Here is a 24,297-nt window from a genome sequence, read left to right as displayed (position 1 = left end):
CTTTAAAGAAGAAGTGCTTCTTCTCTTCTGAGGGAGGGATTCCTTTTTTGTGGTAGAAACTACTACAGGCATATTTATGATTACTTCCATTTTACAGATGAGTAAACTGAAGCTCAGAGAAATTAGGTGACTTAGCTATAGTGCCACAGATAGTAAGTGTCAGAAGAAGGATCCTAACCTAGGTTTCTCTTGACTTTTGCTGGTCTTTCTCCTGGATTGCTCTGTCTCATATTGTTGACTAAATCATGTGTTCTAACGCTCAGGGACAGTTAATTCTAGCAACTAGCTCCTGGAACTGGTTATTGTGTTTCTCTCTTACTAAAACACTGGGTGAACTTGAATCAGATTGGGCTTCTAACCTTTGTGGTTCAGTTTACTTATCTGTGAAAAGGAAAGAATAATCTCTACCCCATTTCTAACCCTCCAGGGTGCTCTGAGGATAAATGGGAAGATGCATATAAAACTTGTTATTTATGTATTGTTATCATTGACATTATTTTTATTGCCATGGTCCTAGCCAGACATTTTGAAGATCTAGGGTATGTTGACTGATTAACTGATATATAATCCTATAAGGTGCTAATTCAGATGATGACAGTCAGTCAACAAGCATTTACTGTTATTGTTGTATTTGTCCTTCATTTTCAAAGAGGACCATGGCATCAGGAAATGATGACATGACTTACAGTTAACTTTGATTTGAGTTGAGGGAGTTCTGTGCAAGGTCACCAGCCTCACTTTCTCCTCCAGAGCCATCAGGGTCCAGTGATCAGATATTCATCAGGATGACTGGAGATGGCCCAGGATTCACTGGGAGAACCTGGACCTTTTAGGCTAAGGCCTTTTCAAGTACTCACTTAGTGAGGTAACACCCATTCAGTGAATAGGCCTCTTTAAGAAGTGAGTCAAGCCCCTTTAATTAGACAAAAAAAAAAAAATCAAGCTGGGAAAGGAAGACCCTCAGGGTTGCTGACATTTACTGTCAGGCAGGAGGGCCCAAAATACCATCATTAAGTGGAACTTGGGCAGGGACCTATTGTGGTCCAATCTATGAGCTTCAGAGTGAACTGGGTTTAAGGTTTTGTGAAAGAAAGAAAGAAAGAGAGAGAGACAGAGAGACAGAGAGAGAGAGAGAGAGAGAGAGAGAGAGAGAGAGAGAGAGAGAGAGACAGAGACAGAGACAGAGACAGAGACAGAGACAGAGACAGAGACAGAGAGAGAGAGAGACAGAGAGAGAGAGACAGAGAGACAGAGAGAGACAGAGACAGAGAGAGAGACAGAGACAGAGACAGAGACAGAGAGACAGAGACAGAGAGACAGAGGGAGAGAAGAGGGAGAGACAGAGGGAGAGAGAAAGACAATAAACCTCAAGTTAAGTGGGCAGCTTCTGGCCATTAGTATTCACCTTTGTTTGGAGAGGAGAAGGAGAAGGAGAGGGAAAAGGAGAGGTAGAGGACAAACTGAGTTAATCCCTATTCAGGCAGCTGAATACAACAAGCATTTATTATTATATGCCAAGCACTGGGGATACAAAAAAAGACAAAAACAGTCCCTGACATTAAGGAGCTCACATTCTAATGCAGGAGACATGTAAACACTAGGTATGCATAAGATTTAAAGAGAACAAGTTATGATACTTCAAAAGGTCTGTCATATAACAAGAAGATTTCTATCTAGCAATAGAAACTTGTAGGAGACAGCCATATTCTTACTCTGTGTCAAGACAAGGTGAATCCAAACCATAAAAATAAAATTAATTCATCAGGACTCCAAAGGAACCTGCAGGGGTCACCTTAACTATGATTGTTTTCAATTTGAATCATTAAAATTCGCTAGAAAAAGGATGGCCCAGAAGCAACATTAAAACAGCCTTCCTTTTTATCTGGCAGGGCTACCATCAGATCTTCGAAGGCCTCCCAAGGACTGCTCTGATCTGAGTCCTGCTAGGTCTGTGTGCTCTGCTCCTTTGCTAACCTCAAGACATTGGAAAATGGCATCAAATAGCTTTTTCTTCTTCCCTTTCTTTCCTGTTCTACTGAATTCTCTAACCAGGCCCCATTCCCTCAGTTCTCACAGACCAAACAGCTGGGATGCTTCAGCAGTTTCCAGGGCCAGGGCCAGTGGCTATGGAGAATTGGAAAATATTTACCAATGGCTGGCTGGATTGAGTTCTTTCCACACCTCTCTTTGCATAGAGCCAACCTGATCCCCTTCTGGTAAATAAACCCTACATTTTTGTGACCCCACCCCCACCCCGTGTGGGTTTGGTCATAGGCTTGAGCAAAGGAGAAGTTCCATAGCAGGAAATAGAAAGCAGAGGCAATATCAGCATGGGACACTTGGGCAAGGTGGCTGTATGTTGGGAATAGGGACTCTAGGTCCACTGTTTCAAATTTAACTCCTTTCTCTTATATTGTTTCAGTTCTTCCTGCCTTTCAAAGAACCCATATTTCTATAATGCTTTGAGTTTTACAAAGCACTTTCCTCACAAACCAGTAAGTAGTACAAATGTATTACTGCCATTTTTCAAGGGAATAAAGGAAGTCTAAGTGGAAAGATATGGAGACTCATGGGATTTGTAGTGAGGAGGGACCAAAGAGCCAATCTAATTTTTACAATTCACATGGGACTGAAAGAATGGTGGTGTCCTCAACAGAAATAAGGGAGTTAGGAGGAAGACTGGATTTAGGGGAAAAGATAACAACAGCAATAACATTATATAGCATTTTAAAATTTTCAAAATACTTTGCTCCTTACCATAATCCCATAAAATAGGTGCTATTATTCAACAGATAAGAAAACTGAGACTGAGATTAAGTTAAGTGATTTACCAAAGATCCCACCCACCTTTAACGTCTGAAGCATGATTCAAACTCCTGCTCTTCCTAACTAGTTCTGCACTCCAACCATTGTACCAATTAGATGCCTCAGATCAAGAAACAGGCTCAGAATGGTTGTGTCTTTCAAAAAGTTGAACAGAGACAGGCAAGTACATGATTCAAACCCCAATCATCTGATTCCAAATCCAATGTTCTGTCCTTTAGACCTCTCTGATTTTTTACCTCACCATGCTGGAAATGAAATCCAGATCTTCAGTATTCCTAATCTGGCACCTTTTCTATTAAATAACAATGTCTTTCCAAAAGAGGAGATTCTTCTTACACATTAAATGGAGGGCATTGAAATAGAAGGAAAAAGCAGCTAGGAGATATTTGGTATTCCTAAGAGTATAAGGCCATGGAACAGGTATGGAGGGATGGGTTGGGGAGAAAAGGGGAATTCCCCCAGAGCAATTAGGTATTTGCCCTCATAGCCTGTGAAGAAAACTACACTTTGGAAAAGAAACAATGGTGCTAATCTTTAATACTGCCCAGGAACTGAGCCTTGCCAATGTGGCTGGCCTGTTTGACAGAGCTCATCCAACTTGGTTGACTTCCATTCTATCAGTAGTTTCTTCCATTCCATTTGTGAGCCAGGAAAGACAAGCCCCCTCATATGCTGCTTGAAGACAGGGATTAGGTAAAAATAATTTTCACCTTCATACCTCCAGCACCTACAATGATGTCTTGCACGTAACAGGGATATAGGGAAGGAATTCCAGGGTGAAAAGCTTTCCTCTACTAGTGCAAGTCAGTGCTTTCTCTGAAACTTAGATCTTAGGGAGTCACAGACAGGAGCAGGTAGGTGGCACAGTGGATAGGGCACTGGACCTGGAGTTGGAACACTCTTCATGAGTTCAAATGTGGTCTCAGACACTTCCTAGCTGGGTGACCCTGGACAATCTGGAGAATCTAATCTCATTTGCCTCACTTTCCTCATCTGTAAAATGAACTAGAAATTGGCAAATCACTCCAGTATCTTTGCCAAGAAAACCCCAAATAGGCTCAGGAAGAGTCAGATACAATTGAGTAACAACAAAAAGCACAAAAAGGTTAAGTGATAGCCAGTATATATCATAGGAGGAACTTGAAACCAGGTCTTCCTGACTCTGAGGCCCATACCTTGCCACTGTTGTCTCTCAGGAAATGAGGTACTTTTAAATGTTTGCTGAATTTGTTTGCTGCTATAATGATTCACACTCACATAGAGCTTTGAAGTTTACAAAGCACTTTTCCCTTTTGTAGGTATGAGTATTATGAAGCAGGCAGGTGGTACAGTGGATAAAACGCTGTGACTGGTGTAAGAAAGACAAGTTCAAATCCAGCCTCAGACATATGACCTTGGACAAGTCACTTACTCTCTGGCTGCTTCAGAGTCCTCATTTATGAAATGGGAATAAGAATAGTACCCACCCCGATGAGTTGTGGTGAGGATAAAATGAGATAAGATTTGTAAAGAACTCTGAAAGTTTGAAGGTTTTAAATACTAGCTATTATTATTATTATTATCTCAATTTTACACACCATTAAGAAGTTATAGACTTATCCAGGGTCACAGAGCTAGAAAGTGTCACCTAATATTTTATCAAATTTTGATATTAAATTTTTTCAAAAGGTCTTTGATCCTGGATGAGGTGATAAATAATGGGCATGAGAGAGTTAGGGCATCTTAAACCTAAATCCGGGTTCTTTTGAATCAAACTTTCCCTTTCATGAACTTTACAGCAAAGGTGTCAAACACATGGCCTATTACTCCAGAATTGGGTGTGAATCAGACTAAAATGTAGTTGGGAAATATTTAACAAAATAAATATAAATACAATAAAACAGACAATACTATATTTTAAAAATAAGCCAAGATATGCCCAGCAGGGATCTTTATTTTTGGTTGAATGACTTCTTTTTTATTTGTTTTATGACAAAGTAGCTTGGGAATGCTCAGAGTATCAAGTCACACTGGGTACAGGATCTTCCCCTACCTCCTCTCTACCCTGGGCAAAATACAAAGAAGTGAATGTTCCCCCATGGCCACAGGGCGTTTTCCTGACTCTTTGGGGAGTGCCTAGGAATCCCAACTTAAGGCACTAATGGTCCTCCTGAGGGTGGTGGTGATGGTGGTAGTTGTGAAGGTGGTGGCACCAAGACTTGCTTCTTAGCCCAAACTTCACAGAACCTCAGCTTCCCCTCAGGCCCATTTGACGGGTCCTGCATTAGGAAGTCTTTACTTATGTTTTGTCACAGTGGCCATATTTTGTCCCCAATCATTTTAATCACCTATGTTAGAAATGCTTTCTTGGCATGAGACCTCATATCCTCAGAAATAAGTGCCAGACCTCTCCAGCACCTGTGGAGTGCCTCCCTCCCCCACTTTGACCAGGCATCCTCCTTTGGAAGGCTTCACCATCAGCTAATAATGTCTATGCTATCCAGAAATCACTCACTGCCCTGGGCAACTAGTTGAGTAGTTGTTTCCAAGGCTGGACTCATCAGTCACCTTGTTTGGACAAGAAATCATATTCAAGACTCCAATGACTAAAGCCATATACTATGCCTGAATCCCACGCCAGAAGGCTTGAGCTACTGTACTTACTGAATAGACCCGGTTAGGGGATTATGCTTTCTTTGAAAAGGTCAAATAAAATTTTTTTTTAAAGTAGAAATATAGGTGTACATTTCTACCCACCCCTGCCCCAATTTAAGGAATTCTGATGTGAAAATTTGATTTATAAAACAGACAAATTAAGAATACAAATTCATTCATTATTTTACATTAGAATTCATCACATAATTCTTTAATTATCAAGTTCTCTTGGTGCATTGAAAATATGCTTTCACAAAAATTTGGTTTCCACACAAATTTCCAGGAATACCTGTTGTATAAAGTGAATTATGCTTTCAGTTGTCTAGAAATGCACCATTTCAGTAAATTCCTCTGTTGTTCTATTAATAGGCTATTGGGAATAGATATTTGGGCACAAGCTGGCAAGGACAAACACCATTTCAGAGAAGATCATAGCATACCAAGCTAGAGGAGGCATGAGAAGATATCAGTCATCTACTCTAGTCCCCTCATTTTACAGATGAGGGAATTGAGATCCAGAGAGATGGGGCAACTTGGGTAGTGAATAGCAAAACTGGGATCTAATTTCAGGTCCTGGGACTCCAAACTTGGCGCTCCTTCTGCTATAGCACGCAGGCCCAGGACTGTGCCCCCACTTGGCAGGAGACAGCTCGGAGGTATGACTGAATCTGAGCAGAATCTGAACAGGGCCCATGTTCTCAATCCAGGAGCAAAGAAGAAAGAGCAAACTGGACACAGGCCAGTGTGAACTGGCAACTGGCATGTTGGAGGGAGAGTTGGAGAGGACACCAGGGAGAACGAGGAAAAGCAAAGCAGGATATGAATGAGAGTCCCTCAGGGTAGGAATCAGAAACAAACTGGATACTGACAGCTCCTTGGAGGTGAAAGGAGTAGGGCATATGATCCCTGATGGCAGAGATAAGAGGCTGAAATCAGAACCAAGAGGCTATTGGGGTAATAAGGAAAGGGATACTATGGAACAATATGAAATGGGATGGGAATTAATATCAAGGGAAGGAGCATGTTTGTGGAATTTTAAATCTATAGGCAGCATAGACTCCTGATTGGAATACAGATGGGAAGGGGGACAATTCATAATAGCTGGCATCAATAGAACTCATTAAAATTTTCAAAGCATTTTCTATATATTATTTCATTTGATGTCATATCAATAGGGAAGGGGAGCCAGGTGGAGATAGCAGGCAAGTTCCAAAGGTAGAATCCAAGGCCCCTTTGGGGCCAGGAAAGGGAGAGAAATCTGAAGGAAAAATTGTAATGGTGAATGAAGCCTGTGATGCTGGGGAGGAGTTAATCTGTTCAGTGTTGAAATTGCTTCCATAGACATTTCTGATGGAGAACAGAGGGAGCTCTGTGTACCCTCTCTCTTCCCTTCCCTTTCCCTCTCTCCACCCTTTACAATTCACACATACACACCCAAACATCTAGACTCCTTATCTCAGGCATCTGCCCCAGGGAGACTGGGTTGATGCTTGCCCCTGGGACCATGGGCACCCAAACCCTTCTCAACCCTACTCAAACCATTCTGCATTTATTAAGCACTTACCAAGTGTGAGACACTATACTGTGCTAGGCTCTGGGGATACAAAAATGAAAGTCCATGCTCTCAAAAGTTTATATTCTATAAGGGGAGAAAACATATTCCTGAATAAGTCTATGCAACATCTGTACAAAATAAATGCAAAGGTGGGAGAAAGGTGGAAACTAGCAATTGAGGTCAAAATCTTCATGGAGGGCTCTAGTCTAGTTCTCTTGTCGAAACACTTTCTTGAACCTGTTCCCAATCTAAAGATGCTCTAGCAGCCCTGGCTGAGGGGGATCATCCCTTGGAAAGCCTCCCGTTTGCCATTCAGAGACAGAATCACCAAGGAATGAATATAAGTGCACCCCCACTCTGAAAGGATTGGGAGAGGGCTCAAGCCTTGAGTCTCATGAGTGTCCATCTACCAAAGGGATCTTACAGGTGACTCTGGGGAAAACCAGATTATTTTCATCTCAGAAAGATGGGGGAAGGGCTCCATTTGCTTTCCTCTTTCAAGTTAAGTCCCCATGATCTCCCCACCCTCACACCTGGTCCTGGAGGAAAATTCTATCTTTAGCCTAGGCTGGAAACTCCCATTGCCTGGGGGACTTGGGGGGGGGGGGGGAAGTATGTGAGAGAGAAATAGAAGTGTTTCTGGAACCTGATTGGGTTTGGCCAATAGTCTTGGGATCAGGGGAGTGAGTGGAATCCATAGGGGCTGTCCATTGTATAGGGACCTATGTCATGAACAGCCAGGTGATCTCTCTCTTTCTCTCTGTATGAATGTATCTGTCTTTTTCTTGCTCCTCCTGCTTGCCCCTCCATTGCCCAGCTCTGGGAAGGCCCCTCCCTCCCCCCCCAACACTGTAGCTACTGCCTTAGCCACAAACAGGAAGCCGCAGAGGTAGCACCTGAGCCTCAGGCCAAGAGGTTGGACCCAACTGGCAGAGGAAGGGCCCAGACTCCCACCTCTTTGCATGCAATCACACTTATCAACAACTACTTTCCCATGAAAGTCATGGTGGAGCCCAGGGAAGAAACATAGGTGTGCTGAAAGTACATCAGGGAAAGAGAAACTTCTTATTACGAATCCTTCAGTTTTTGAAGCCACCAGTTCAACTGAACAGGACAGGGTGAGGTGATAGGATTGAGGGCTGAGAGATCATCTAGTCCAGCCACCTAATTTTACAGAGGAGGAAATGAAATTATTTATCCCAGATCACAGAGGGTGTAACAGGTTTTTGGTCTACAGATCTAGGGCACTTTCCATTCCCCTAAAGGAATACTTAAGGGAATATTGTAACATAGAATGGTAATTCATATTGTAAGAGATCTTGGTGGAAGAGGTGGGAGGTTGGGGTATCATCTAATCCACCCTGTAACTAAACAGGAATCGGTTTTGTGCCGTCACTGATGGTTTCTTCTTCAAAATCTACACTTGTAGAATGCAGATAGAAACAGAGGAGAGCTACCAACAAGCTACTTTATCAAACTAGACAAAATATTAACTGAATGTACTTGGAGAAGTAAAAAATCTAGAATATCAAAGGAAATACTTTTTAAAATTAGGAATAAAGGGAGAATAATACTCCAGACCTCCAACTATAAAACATATATATATATATATATATATATATGTAGGTATATTATATATGTACATATATCAGTAATCATCAAAAGTGTAGTACTGGGCTAAAAATATTAAAATGGCTCAATGAAGCAGACTAGACAAGGAAAAAAAATCAGAAATAATTGGATTTAATAACACAATATTTAACACACTTGAAAAGATAAATTAGGTAAGAATTCCCTAATTGATAAGAATTCAAGGAAAATCAGAAAACAGTCTGGTGGAAAGTAATTTTAGACTAGAGACTCAAAAACTTTTTTTTATCATAGATCCTTTGGGCAGCCTAAGTACTCCTCGTCAGAACAGGGTTTTTAAATTAAATGCATAAGGTAATGCTGTATATTTGAAATAATGCATATTTGTTGTATATTTGAAAGGAATAGCAAGTTGTGCATGGTAGATTTGCAGTTCCATGTACACTCATCTTTTTTTATTGTATTATGTTATAGAAATGCTTGTTTTATTCTATAAATTAAAAACAAAATAAAAAAAACACCTAAATACTGAATTAAAAGATGGATAGATTTTAAAAAACAAAATAAAATACATAGTATTACAAAGAAAACCAATTCTATTGAAGTACAGTTATTTAAAAAAAAAAAGTTACCAGATCCTAAGAAAAAACACTAGTTAGACCAACAATTTGTACCATATACCACAACAAACATGAAATGGATATTAATTAATAAAAGTTATACCATAAAAACATTAGAGGAGAGCCAGATCAGGTAAGTTCCACAGTTATGATGAAGTTAATTCTTTTTTTTTCTTTTTGTAGAGGGGAGGGCAGGGCAATTGGGGTTAAGTGACTTGCCTAAGATCACACGGCTAGTAAATGTTAAGTGTCAGAGGTTAGAATTGAACTCAGGTCCTCCTGATTCCAGGGCCAGTGCTCTATTCACTGTGCCACCTAGCCACCCCCTTTTATTTTTTGTTTTTGTTTTGTGATGAAGTGAATTCTTAACCAAACAAGGAAGAGAAGCAATGACAAAAGATAAAATAGATCATTTTGATTATATGGAATTGAAAAGATTTTTGAATGAACGTAATTTTTCCAACTGGAGTAAGAAGAGAAGTGGTCTAGTGGGAAAAATCTTTGTATCAAATATCTCTGATAAAGTTTGAAAACATAAATAGGCAACAAAAATAAATATATGAGACCAAAAGCAGTTCCCCAAGAGTTAAGTGCCTAAAGGATATGAAGAAAGAGCCCTTAAAAGAAAAGTTGCAAATTATGATAAATCATATGAAAGACTTCCCTGAATCAAGGATAAGATGAGAAATGTAAACGTAAAACCAAACAACTCCAAGGTATTACCTCACACCCAACAAATTGGCAAAGATGACAAAAGGTGGCAATAGTCAATATTGGACAACTTGTGGAAAGACAGGCACTGTTTGTGGAGCTCTGAATGATCCAACTATTTTGGAAAGCAATGTAGAACTATGGGAAAGGGAGTAGGGCAGTGACTGAAATACTTCTTTGTACCCTTTGAACTAGAGATTCCACTGCTAGGTATATATATATACCCCAAGTAAGTCAATGACAAAAAAGAAAGGCTCTATATACACTCAAATATTTATGGTGGTACTTTTTGCATCAGCAAAAACTGAAAGAAAAAGTAGGTTTTTCCATTGACTGGGGAATGTTTACGACAGCTGTAGCACATAAATATAATGGAATATGACTATCTGTTAAAAAAATGAATGCAAGAAACACGGGAAAACATATGAACTGATACCAAGTGATGTAAAGCAGAAGGCAAACAACAAACACAACGATTACAACAATGTAAATTTTTTAAAAATCAGCAAAATATTTTAAATGGAACATTGTAAAATTATAATGACCAATCTTGGTCAAAAGAAGTCACATGAGAAGTCATTTCATTCCCTTCTTGCCAGAAGTAGAGATTATGGATTTGGAACATGAAAAGGATGTCATACTTTTTTTTTATGTGTTGGTTAGTTTTTCCAAAGAAGTTTCTCTGTCTTTTTCCTTGTGATAAACTAAGGGTGACTGTCTGGGACAGGGTTCAGAGAGTATTATATTGGGCAATTAAATGGTGTAAAAATAAAACATATTGATAAAATTATTTTAAAAAGAAATAGTAGGGAGGGGCAACTAGGTGGCAAAGCAGATAGAGCAATTGGTTTTGGAGTCGGGAGGACCTGAGTTCAAATATGACCTTAGACACTTTGCTAGATGTGTGACCCTGGGCAAGTCACTTAACCCCAATTGCCTCCCCACCAGAGGAAAAAAGAAAAAAGAAAAGAAATAGTAGGGAGAGAGTCTGGTTCTCATTTTACCTGAAGAAAATCCAGTTAAAATAAGGAGGGGACCTCAGGTAGAGGAACCATCACTATCTGCCAACCCATTCTTCTCCCTCAAATGATGTCTTTCCACTCAATGATGAGATTCCACTCAAAAGCCACCACCTCCAGGAAGTCTTCCCTGACTAATCCCATCTAGCTCAGGTATCTCAGATCATTCTGTGACTCCTCAGTGTAGTTAATACTAATTATGACAACAGTTTTGGACTTGTTTGTCTATTTCTTTAACTGTTCTTTTGTTTGCTTTATGTGTTTTGTGCCTTTCTTACTTATTCGATTTTCAAAAGGGATTTTGTTTTGTTTCTTGATGTAGTGGGAACAGGCCTGAGTTTAAAGTCAGGAGAGATGTGGATTCAAATTCTACCTTCCAAGTTTGCTTCCTGTTTGATCACAGGAAACTCACTTAAATAACTGTGAGTCTCAATTTTCTATCTGTAAAACAGGGATAATAATACCTATAGTACTTGTATGTTACAGGGTTGTCTCATGGATCAAATTAGATAATGTATATAAAATGCCTTGCAAACTCCCAAGCCCTTCATAAATATGAGCTACACTACATAAGTGTGATATTTTTTCATGATGTCTAGGAAAGGACTCAGTTCCTGGGATTTAGAGCAAGAGAGAACTCAGAGATCATCTCATCCAACTCCCTAATTTTGTATATTCACAAAATGGAATTCCAGAGGGATGAATGACTTCTCTAAGGTCACACGGGTAGTAAGTAGAAGCACGAGGACTGAACCTAGATCATCAGAATTTAGGTTCAATGCTCTTTCCACTGCATCACACAGTTGTTGGTGATTGACTCTTCCTGCTTTCAAGAACAGGAGTGAATTACAGCTGGAATCAAGCTGTTCCCATTTAAAAGCATATGGAAAGCATCTTGAAGGAACACAAATCTCTTGGAATCTTTAATTCCCATTTTCTGATGTCTTCATTTTTTTCCCCCACAGGAAAAATTTCCCTCTTTCTCACTCACTTCTCATCCCTTTTCAATCTGACTAACCCTACCTCCCCTGCCCCCCCAACACACACACAGCCCTAATTGAAATTGCTCTCTCCTCAACTGTTATATCATTAGCCCTTTCTTGGTCTTTCGAAAATATAAATCTTCTCCTCTGTAGACTTAGCTTCTTCACCCCAACGGTGATCCTCAGTCCCATTACCCACAGGAGAATCTTAGCTTTTCTCTACCTGGGTTGTTCTTTGGCTTGAAGGGGAGTGTTTTCTGAGACTGTGAACAGGATCATGGATCACAGATGTTTAGAGGTGGAAGGGACCTTAAAGATAGATCATCTAGTCCAAGCCCCTCATTTTACAAACTGAGGTCCATCCACAGACCATGAGTGACTTTCCCTGAGTCAACAAGAAGCAGATAGCAGAGCTTACATTTTAATCTAGACTCCAAATCTATTGCTTTTTCCACTCCATCATAATGAGGCTTGGGACAGTAACTGATGCTACTCAAGTTTTGGTTTGCTTTCCTGATGTGAGCCTTTTACCATCTAAATAGCTTGATGACTTCCAATTTTCCAGGGTTCTAATCAAATTTTTACCACATACTCATAGACCTTCCTTACCACTGAAGGCAATTCCCTCAACATAGATGTACTAGGGCTGAGAATACTTTCCCTTAGTATGATTTCGATGATTTTCTGAAACTTCCCTTCACACTATAGTCTGAGAGTTCTATGGAAAAGAGTTAGACAGCTCCTTGACAATTGTTCAACCCTATCCCAAAAAGCCACATATGCAAATCTACTTCATTTGAAGCTAAGACAAAATGACAGAAACTGAGTAGCATTAGACTAGTGCCAACTGGTATAGGTAGAGCCCAGGTTGAGACTCAAAGAGAAACAGAGCTTTTAGGGGTTCTTGAGTTTCTGTGCCCCAGAGATAGATTGTTTTGTCCTCAGGGATTTCCTAGCTTTGGTTAATCAAGAGGACACACAATTTGCCAATTAATCAATCAATAAACATTTATTAAGGGCTGCCTTAATAGTGCCAGGCACTGTGCTAAGCACTAAGAACCAAAGGAGAACTGAGGTGTTAGGATCCTTAGAAGTCCTATTGAGTATGAATCATAAAATCTAAACACTTTGTAAAACTGTTATTATTATTATTATAGAATAATAAAATACCAGAATTGGCAGTGACATTAGAGATTTAGCCCACCCCCCCTCCCCTACTTGACAGATGAAGAGAATGACTCACAATAGGTCACAGATTTCTTGTGTAACAGAGCTCTCCTTTCTCTCAGTCTGGTATCATATCCACATTAATTTGCTTTGTCTCACCAGGACCCCACAGCACTGCTCATGTGTGATTCTCCATTCACCCTTCCATTTACCTCACAAGAGTAGGAGGCTCATAATGGAATCATGGATTTAGAGATGGAAGAAATCTAATAGGTCCTCTAGTCCAAATCGTTCATTTTACAGAGAAGAAAATCGAAGTCCAGAGAGGTAATAGCATCATAGATCTAGAGAGGACCTCATGTGCCATGCAGTTCAACTCCACTACCCATTTTACAGATGAGGAATCTAAGGCCCAGAGAGGTAATGGGGTCATAAATCTAGATCTGGAAGGGACCTTATATGCCATATAGTTGACCCCCCCCCTCCCATTTTAAAGATGAAGAAACTGAAGCCAAGGAGATTAAGTGACTTGCTCAAAGTCACACAGGCAATAAGTGGTAGATCTGGGTTTCAAACCCAGAGCGCTTTTCAAGTAGTCAGTAGAAAATGAAACTGCTATGGAGAGAATTAGATGGGTCTAATAGAATTGAAGTTCCTACCCTTTGAAGACCCCCTGTCTTGTCCCTGTTCCTAAATAGTAATTCCTCTTTGCATCAGAGAAAACTTCAGATCTCGGGAAAGAAATTCCCAATGTGTGTCACTCCCCTTGAACTCTCTTCATGGCAGAGGTCTTTTTGGAAAACCACTGAGACTCTTCACCCTAGGGGAGCAGGAGAAATTCCCACCCATCCTTTAAAGACCAACTGAAATGCCATCTCCTCATGCAGCCTTCTGTTATTGAGTGGCTCACTCAACAATGACCTTCATCTTTAGACCTTGCCTAACACTCTATCATAAGCCTGAGTAATAGCTAGAATTTATACAGTACTTTAAGGTTTGCAAAGTGCTTTACGAATATCTCATTTTATCCTAACAAGGACCCTGGGAAGTAGGGCTTATTATTATCTTCCCCCACATTTTACAGATGGGGAAACTGAGGCAGACCGTGGGCTGTGGGGTGGGTTAGTGACTTGCCCAGGATCAAACAGTTAGTGTCTGATGCCTGATTTGAACTAAGCTTTTCCTGGCTCCAAGTCTAGCCCGTTATCCATTGAGCCACCTAGCTGCTTCAGGTCACTAATAAGTCATTGAGTGTCATTATTTGTGATTGTGTCCTATCCCCCTACCAGACAGTAAGTTCCTTGAGAGCAGGGGCTGTCTCTTATCTAAACTTTGTATCTCTCCCAGTTTCTAACACAGTGTTCTGCACACAGAGCTTAATAAATATATGCTAAATTTAAATTGACAGCTAGCATAGCATCCTGGTTGGAAAAGAGAATGGGAAGGTCGATATTAATAATAGCTGACATTTATATAGGGTGTCTCAAAAGTCTTAGATTTTAGGACATCGTGTATACGGTGTTAAGGTGTTCAAGGTTCTTTTTTTTTTTTTGCGCTTTTTGGAGGGCAATTGGGGTTAAGTAATTTGCCCAAGGTCACATGACTAGGTTTTTTTGTTGGTGTGTGTGTTAAGTGTCTGAGGCCAGATCCGAACTCAGGTCCTCCTGACTCCAGGGCCGGCGCTGCCTCACTGCGCCACCTAGCCGCCCCTCATACATTGTTTCATTTGAGTTTTGAAACAGCTGTCAGTTAGGTACTACATAGATTGTCATCCCCATTTTACAGAAAACCAATACTCACAGAGATGGAATGACTTGTCCATGGTCACATGGTTATAAAATATCTGAAGCAGAATTTGAACCCAGACCTTTCTTGACCTAAAGTCCAATGATCTTTCCACTATGACATGTTACTTCTCTGGGATGAAGTCATTGAGAAAGTTTGAGATGAAAAAGTCTTTCCCAGACCCCGACATCTCCTCATACTGGCTTTCTATCTCTTTTGCTTTTCACTGTCAGACTCCTAGAAAGATTCATGTATACTCACTGTCTTCATTTCCTTAGCATTTGCTCACTTCTTCTCCCTTTTCAGTCTGATGAAAAACTCCACTACTCAACCGAAATGGTTTTCTCTCTTACCAGTGATGTTTTTTTAGCTATTACATACAATATTCTTTTCTCTATTTCCTTCCTTCATTGTGTTGAATTCTTGGACATTGTCAGCCACCCCTCCACTTGTGTATTCTCTTCCCACTTGACTTTCATAATATTGCTCTATCCTGGCTTTCTTCCTACGTTTCTTACTGCTCCTTCTCAATACCCATCTCCTACCTCCTAAGCATGGGTGTCTACCAAGGCTTTGATCTCATCTGACTTGGTTAAGTTATCTTTTTTTTATGTAGATACTTTCCCCATCAATAAAGCCAACTTTAATCAATCTTTTGAACTCGAATCCTGCATCTTAAACTGACTGCTGTATATATCCACCCATATAATCCATCTGAAGCTGACACTTAACATGTCCTACCTCTTCTCCATCTCCTCTAATTCTGTTGAAGTTATCATCAATTTCCCAGTAACCCAAGAACATAACCTTGTAACAATCCCCAACTCCTCTCTCTTACCCCCTACATTAAATTGGTTGCTAAATCTTGTTGATTCTTTCTCTACATCTTCTCTCACATCCATACCTTTCTTTTCTACTCACACAGCCTCTACCCATGTTCAGTCTCTATTTCTCTCCTGAACTATTGTAATAATCTCCTATTTGATCTCCTTGCTTCTAGGCTCTTCTGGCTCCAATTCATCCTTCACACAGTTGCCAAAATAATTTTCCAAAGCCAAGTATGGCCATGCCACTTCTTTCCTTAAAACTCTTCAGTGGTTTTGTATTACACCCAGCATAAAATACATGCTCCTCATCCTGGTATTTGAGAAACTTGGAGATCTGGTTCCAATATAGCTGTCATTTCACATTACTCCTCATGATACACTCTTATGTTCTAGCCAAGTCAGACTTCTATTCCCTGTGTGCTCTTAATAGATGGTAAGCTCTTTGAGGACAGTAACTGTGATATTTTTGTCTTTGAATCCTTAGTTCCAGTGCCTCATACACAGTAGGTGATTAATAAAATATTTTTAATTGAATTACTGAAGGAATTAGAGATAATGGCCTTTCTGAACCCAGGCATTTAATGCTTGTAAAGCATAACACTTTCTAATGATCTAGCTCTCCTAATCTAGCCATCTGTACCTCCTGCTGCTTACCCAGGGCCTCATTTATTAACTCCCAATTATACCAACTAAGTTCTAAATTGTCCTGTGCTGAGGACTGAAGCCATTGCTTTGCTGTGAGGTTTTTGCTGACACCTTCACTGTCTCATAGATTGAAACACCTTTCACAATCACTCCCTGTTTTTTTCCCCTCCCTATTCTCTCTTCCCTTTCCACCTAGTTAGTAATGGTGAGGTCACACTCAGCCTCCCCAACTCCCATGTCTCACCTTACAGAGAGACTGATGATTTTCAAAGGTGAAACACAGACTTTGTGTTTATTGGTAGGAGAGAGTGGAGGCAGGATAAGAGAGGAGAAAGATGGAGAGAGAAAATAAGTGTATATGAACAAGTAAGAACATGAGTATGAAAGTGTCGGCATGAGACAGCTCAGGTTCATGTTAATATAGGATTGAAAGATGCCTATTTTGTGTGTGTTTATGTGTGTATATGTACGTGTATGTGTGCATGCAGGTGTATGTGTGTATATATAAATATATGTGTGTGTGTGTGTGTGTGTGTTTGGAGAGAGTGATATTGAGAGGACTATGTGACTCTGGAACCATGGAAAGAGTACTGAATTTGGAGTCAGGGAACCTGGGTTCTGATCTCAACTGAGCTACTTACTATTTATGTGACCCTGGGCAAATCATGTGGCTTCTTTAGGTTTCAGCTACCTCTTCTATAAATCTATGACCCTAGAGTGCAGGTCCAACTCTGAGAGTGTGTCTGTGTGTGACAGTCCCATTGGAAGAAGAGGCTAGAAGTGGAAAGGGTACAGACAGACGTCTTTGGTACACAATGAGAGAATGAGAGACTGTGTGTGTGAGGGGACAAGCATGAGAGGAGGGGCGTCAGCTAGCTAACTGTGTTTTCTAAACCTTCTCCTCCCCACTTTTTTTAGGAAGGACGAGACTGGTTGATGCTTGTCAAGAGTGATGAAAAATCCAAAAACCCCTCCTGTAGGAGGGAGAGAGGGAGGGAGGAATCTAGGGAGGGAAAAATCTTTTTCCCTCAGGGCTTCTCTAAAGGAAATAAATGTAATCCCAGAACACTCAAGAGAAAGAGGAGATATCTGTATAGTGGGATTTTAGAACCCATGTGGGTCAGAGAGACACGGGCATCCAACTGATGCTGGTCATGGAGTGGTGGAAGATGCCATTACCAGTCTCCTGCCATCAGGATGAAGGTTTCGAAAGGCCTCTGTCAGACCACACAGGCAGTGAAACCTGCACAGCCTGTGGAGTGAGCTGATTTCCCAGTGCTGCTGGCAGAGCCTTGGCTTGGTGTGTGACTGGTTCAACACTTTGTCTAGGCTGAAGGCTGGGAGGACGTGGGGCCAGTAGACCCTCAGGCCTCAGGGTAGAAAGCACTGTGGCCAGGGCTCCTCCCAAGCTGCTCAAGGCTCCTTTCTGGAATCCCAGAGCTGTGGGAAGTCATCGAACTTGTTCATCTCTTGCTGCACAGACACACTTGGAGTAAAAACATGAGTCTGTAAACTCCCCTCACCTCCCCTAAGAGTATTTAATAACCTTCACTGTTGGGAATTCCTTTACCACATCTCACCTAAACCTTTCCAGTCATAGTTGAAGAAATTCCTTATCTAGCTTAGAGTGAATGTAGAGGAGGACTTCACCATGAAATCAGCAGACTCCCCAGATCCAATATGCTCCTTTCACTTCTGTCTCTATAAATCAGCTGATGATAGCTAGGGAGAGCCCAGAGGTTTTTGCTATGGGGTGTTTGCTCAGGGCTTGAAATTTCCCCTGCTCCTACATCAGAAGGCCTGACCCTGCAGGGGATTTCCTAGGTCAGGACTATACTGAGAGGTGTCTATAGCTTTGTCAAAACACACTGTAGACAAATGGGAAGAGGAGTTGTCTGTAGGCTCTTTACCACTTGCCCTCTCATACCTAGGCCTCCAACTAACCCCCCTTTTTACTTACCATACGACGTAGATTGTCCCCTCCACCCAAGTTAGCTGGCTTCTCCTTTCTCAGAGCCTTCATGTAGGTGCACAGTTCTATGGGGAAAGCCCTGCTCTATCTACTGTCTGTCAAGAAACCCACAGCCCCTACCTGCTCCATCTTGGCCCTGCTCAGAGAAACGCCTTCCCTTCTAGACAAGTCTTCCCTGACCAAGGCCAACCCTACCTGCCTCAGTTGCCTTCAGACACTAAAGCACTTAGTGGGCACCAGTGTTGAGTTGCTCCCTCAGGGAAGCTCCCCTTCTCTAGGGCTTCCCCACAAAGCCAAGTGTCAGGCTCATGAAGCCCATAACTGGCTCGTCTTGACCGAATGTCCTACAACTTTCTTCTGTTCTAAGCGTGTTGGTCTGGGAGAGCAGGTCCCTATCTTCTTTTGTATTATACACAGTTTACATGTGGTCCTAAATTGATGCTTTGTCTATCTGTTCTTTGAGTGAACCAAGCTCTTCCTGCAACCCAAGCTTCATAGAATTACTTTTGACTTAGATAGGAAAGTCCTTACCTGTCTGTTGAAGTCCAGCCCATTTCGATCACTTCCTGGAATGGAAAGAAAACAATTAGTCACTTGAGTGCCATCCAGAGAGAAAGAAAGCTAGATGAGAAACAAAACATTATGGAGGGAGATTGTCTTCACTTTCAAAGAGAAACAAAAACCCATTTATTTTTTGCCCAGGTGCTTTCAACTTACCTCATTCCCTCAAACACAGAAACCCTGGAAGGCTCATCAATCTATCATATAATCAGTGAAAGAGAGAAGGAAAGTGATTTTACCAAGGTCACATATTAGATTTGAACTTGAAACAGTGGTTTCTTTCCTATGGCACAGCCTACTGAGCTATCTGCTACCACTCAAAAACCACTCTAAAACCTTTCTTCCATGCATGAGCAAGAGCAAATCAACTGTAGGATCCCTTAGCTCAAAGGGATTTCTATAAGTCATTCTGTCCCTCCTCCTTCAGGCGGGACTCTACTGAAGCCACACCAGAGGGATGGATGTCAGTTCTATTCTGACAGATCTCCAGGGAAGGAGATTCTATAATTTCCCTGGAGAACCAATACAGTATTTCTGGATCTTTGCCATTAGGAAGTTTTTTTTTCTTTTCTGGGATCTAACTGTAAATTATTCTTGTCTGAATTTAAGTTCACTTTTGAATTCTGACTGCCATCTACTCTTTAAGTGACTTTGGACAAGTTGCTTAACGTCTCTGGGTCTCAGTTTCCCCATCTATATGTAGGGTTGGGAGTGTATGGCTGATATCAGAAAGAGCACATTTTCTCTGCTGCAAGGACCAGGCTTTCTTTGGTCAGTCTTCTCTTTCTCTCTCCCCCATGGAAAATGACAGATTGGACTCAATCATCTCCAAGATCCCTTCCATTTCTAAGTCTGTCATTCTATGTAGACTCGGAGATGCCCTCCCCCCGTTTTACTTGTCTGCTTAAAAGTGATTTTAGAGAACAGTTAGGCCATCAAGCTGAAAACTGAAAATGGGCTGTTCCTCTTGTGAAAACGTCAGTGTGCAGAAGGAGCACTGGAGCTGGAGCTTAGGGGTAGAGCTCAAAATCTGCCTCTGACCTTGGCTGGGTAATTCTGGGCAGTTCATTCAAATGGCTTTGAGTCTTCGTTTCCTCATTAATAAAGTAGGGACAATAATCCCTGTTACCTCCCTTATAAAGTTGTAAAGAGCAAATAAAGTATGATGTATGTGAAGGACTTTGCAAACCTTAAAACACTCCATCTAAATATCACTAGTGGAGTCAGAGAATGTGGGCTTTGTCACCAGCTTGAGCATTTACTAACTGTATGACCTCAGGCAAGACACAATCTCCCTGAGCCTTCATTTTCTCCTCTATAAACAGAGGATAATAAAATTTTTCCTCCCTACTTCATAGAGGCTTTGTAAGAAAAGTGCTTTATAAACTTTAAATGCTAAATACGTATGAGCTGTTATTATTATCATTATTAATTGGTGGGTGAGAAGGATTGATCCCAAGAGCTAGTAGAAAAGTAAATAGACTTTGAAGATAATTAAGATGGGTTCCACCTGGCACCACTTCTTCAACCTAACTAGAAGAGAAGGCTCCAGAGAGTAGAAATAAAATTTTGGACGGTGGGGCTGAAGCTTTAGAGGAATCTAGATTAGTTCCTTCCAGACCTCAATTTACTCCTCTGTAAAACAGTTTGTCCTAGAACAGGAGTGGGGAACCTATGACTTCAAGGCCACATGTGGTCCTCTAGGTCCTCAAGTGTGGCTTTCTGACTGAGTCCAAGTTTTACTGAACAAATCCTTTTAGTAAGGGGACTGGTTCTGTGAAGTTTGGATTCAGTCAAAGGGCCACCCTTGGCCTTGAGGCTACAAGTTCCCCACCACTGTCATAGAAATTTGAGGAGAGACAATTACCATAGTGTTATAAATATGAATCAACCTCTACTATAAAATGAGCCATCCCTCTATGATGCCTCTGTAAGGAGTTGGGGGAGTTTCTTTTCTGATTTTGCTTAGAAATAAAGTTGACTTCAAACTTTAACAGATTTGGGCAAACAAGATTGATTATCAGTGCTCATGTGAAGGTATGAATATGACGGTACATGTCACCTAGAAATCACACTTGTGTCTTTTCTTCAAATCTTTTTTTCCACTAATTCTTTCCCAAAGGATATCCACAAATACCTCCATTAAAATTCTAGCCCAATATCTTCTTGTAGAGGTGACCTTGATTCTTAAAGTCACTTTCACTGGAATGAATGTAAACTCTGGTAGATCCTACCAAGCTGGACAAGTTTTCAGCATGGACCCAGAAATAATACATGTTCTTTCTGGGTTTAAAATTATTGGCTTGGGTAATAACAGAAAAGACTTAGGCTTATAGGGTTAGATTTGGAAGTGATCTTAGACATCATGTAAAACAATGTGGTAGAGTGGAGAGAGCAGGATAGGGAATCAGAACATCTGGATTAGGTTTCTTATAGTAGAACATAAGTTTTGGAAGGCAGGGAAAGCTTCATTTTTGTCTTTGTTTCCCCAGGGTCTGTCCCAGTACCTTACATGTTTATTGTTCAGTGGTTTTCAGTCATGTACAATTCTTCATAACCCCATTTGGGGTTTTCTTGTCAAAGACACTGGAGTGGTTTGCCACTTCTTTCTCCAACTCACTTTACATATGAGGAAACTGAGGCAAACAGGTATAAGTGATTTGCCCAGGGTCATCAAGCTAGGAAGTATCTGAGGCCAGATTTAAACTCATGAGAATGAGTCTTCCTTACTTCAGGCACTCTACCCATTGTACCACTTAGTTGTCCCACCTTACATACAGTAAGTGATTAATAAATCTTCATTGACTTTGTTGTTAAATTCCTGATTCTGCCTTAGGAAATGTTGGCTTTCAGAGCCCCAGTTTCCTCATCAGTAAAATGAAAGTGATAATATTTGCACTCACTACTTCATGGAGTTGTTGAGATTGAAAACAGAGAATACATATAATGCATTTTATAAACTATACTACAAAAATGTCAGATTTATTATCTAATCCAACCCCAGATCCTTTTACGGATATGGAAGCTAAGTCCCAGGGAATTGAAACAATTCACCTATGGTCACATAGTTGGTTAGTAGCAAAGCCAAGACTCAACTTGGGTCTCTTGATTCCCCATCTCACACTCTTTCCATTACACTGAGTTACCTCTTATGTCTAACACAAAGCAAGTGAGTAATAAACATCACTAGCAATGTTTTTGTGAAGAGACAGAAGACAAGCTTATTAAACTTGTTAAGGGCACAAAGGTTGGAAGAGAGAGTCATAATTTCAAAATATGTACGAATTTAAACTGAGTAAGATCAAACTGTATAGCGATAAGGTTCTGCTTTTAGATCCAAATAAAATCACTTGTACAAGTGCAGGATAAGTCAATTTGGAAAAAGAAAACAACCCTTTGGTTCTAGTGGACTACAGACACAATATGAATCAGCAGTATGATACAGCAGTCCCAAATGTTAATTAAGTCTTAGGCTGCCTTAATAGTGGTCTGGTCAAACCATGTCACAAGTATTGCATTGAATTCTACATACTATATATTTATAAATGGAGCCCATTTGTAAATACATAGGTTTTTTTCCCCCTGGGATGATGAGGACACTAGAAATCAATCTACCAACAAGCATTTATTAAGTACCCTCTTTTGTACCAGGTACTGTGCTAGGCACTAGAGATACAAAGACAAAAGTACAAAAGTCCCTGCCCTCTAGGAGCTTATTGCCTAATGGAAGAGAATGCATATTCTATACGTGCATTATGACATGCACATATAGAACACATAGAAGACAGATACAAGATACCTGGGAAGGGAAGGTAGACAGTTGGGGAGACTAGTGGTACAAAAAATTGTGTTTGTGCTGAGCCTTGAAGGAAACCAGGGATTCTAAGAGGAAGAAGGGAGGAAGAACATTTCAACATGGGTTGTAGTCAGTACAAAGTTATGGAGATAGATGATGGAGTCTTGTGTTGTGAAGAAGAGTAAAAAACCCTTGTGACTGGACCATAGAGTAAATGAAGGAGAGTAAGAAGACTAGAAAAGTAGGAGGGTTAAAGTTGCTGGTATTTGTACTTCATTCTCAAAGAGGACCATGACATCAGGGAGGTGACGCCTTGATATGCAAGTGAATTGGATTAAGTAAGGAGGGCTGTGCAAAGTCTCCAGCCTCAGTTTCTCCTCTGGAGCCATTTGAGTCCAGTGGTGAGATATAGATCAGAATGAATGGTGATGGTCTCCAGGAGGCAAGGGGGCAAAGTACTGAAGAACTTTAAATACTAAACAGAAAAGTTAATTGTTTATCCTAGACATAACAGGGAACCACTAAAATTAATTGAGCAGGGGAGGGAGACATTGCTTTAGGAAAATATCTTTGGTGGCTGCATGGAGGATATTGGAATGGTGAGAAACTAGAGGCAGGGAGGCCAATTAGAAGGCTATGGCAATAGTCCAAGTGCTGAGGTGATGAGGGTTTGAATAAAGGTGGTAGCTACTTGAGTGGAGGGAAAGGGACATGTGCAAGAAAGAAACAAAATTTGGCAATTGATACCATATGAGGGATGGTTGACTGGGGACATTCAACTTAGAAAAGAGAAGAATCCAGGTAATTGCCTCCAAACATTTGTAAGGTTTTCATGTAGAAAGGAGATGAGACTTATTCAACTTAATCTTAGAAGGCAGAACTAGGACTAATGGTTGAATGGAACAGAGACTATTATCAACTCAACATAAGGAAAAATGAAATTCCTCCTTTAATGTCTTAGTGTGTGGAGCTGCCCTAAACTGAAATGTGCTGCCTTGGGGATTCCCCATCACTGGAGGTCTTCAAGAAGACCTTCTTATTAATGAGAACTTCTGGCAGACATTCTAGAGAGGATTCATGATTTTAGTAAGAGCTGTACTATCTGCCCTTCAAATTTCCTTCTCCCATCAAGTCTATGCATCTGTGATTGAATGATTCTTCTTATGACTTTGAACTATCTCACTATCTTGGTTGCCCTCCAGTGTAACTCTAGTTTATCAATGCCCCTTTTAATAGAGAGCACCCAGAATTAAACAAAATACAGCAATAGGATGATCACTTACCTTGTTCTGGATATTTAGCTTATAATGCACAGTCCATTACACATAATAGGGGTTTGATAAATGTTAATTGTTTGTTTAGTGGGTTAATAAAACAAAAGATTGGAGTGGCTTGGGGGGGGGCCAACTTATATAATCATTTTTTTATCACATGGTCCACTTTCTAGGCACATCTCAAACGTTCTTTTTCTTACATAATTTAATATTTGAACCTAAGTGTAGGTTCATTTTTAAAAATTTATTTATTTATTTTTATTTTTTATAATATATATAATATAAATAAAAATTATTTATTTATTTTATCTCTGTAAAATGTAATTTTTAAA

General features: G+C 40.5%; 1 protein-coding gene across 5 annotated transcripts in view; it reads right to left on the bottom strand.

The window, feature by feature from the left end:
* The window catches only part of POU2F3 (POU class 2 homeobox 3), a 93,992-nt gene that overhangs the window by 39,109 nt on the left and 30,586 nt on the right, over positions 1-24,297 (bottom strand). For 4 of the 5 annotated variants that reach the window (XM_069070052.1, XM_069070053.1, XM_069070056.1 and 1 more), the window contains one exon: positions 18,866-18,900. In XM_069070052.1, the coding sequence (XP_068926153.1) occupies positions 18,866-18,900 (35 nt within the window). Of the gene's footprint in view, positions 1-18,865; positions 18,901-19,051; positions 19,375-24,297 lie in introns of those variants that run through there. The other variant, XM_069070054.1, reaches the window with a different exon arrangement.

This window comes from Petaurus breviceps, unplaced genomic scaffold, assembly GCF_028583685.1.
Source record: "Petaurus breviceps papuanus isolate PSGF00001 unplaced genomic scaffold, PetGlider_PUasm1.0 90804, whole genome shotgun sequence".
In the NCBI taxonomy this organism is placed as follows: Eukaryota; Metazoa; Chordata; class Mammalia; order Diprotodontia; family Petauridae; genus Petaurus; species Petaurus breviceps.
The sequence above is the reverse complement of the archived record's forward strand: the minus strand, read 5'-3'. Positions and strand labels throughout refer to the sequence as shown.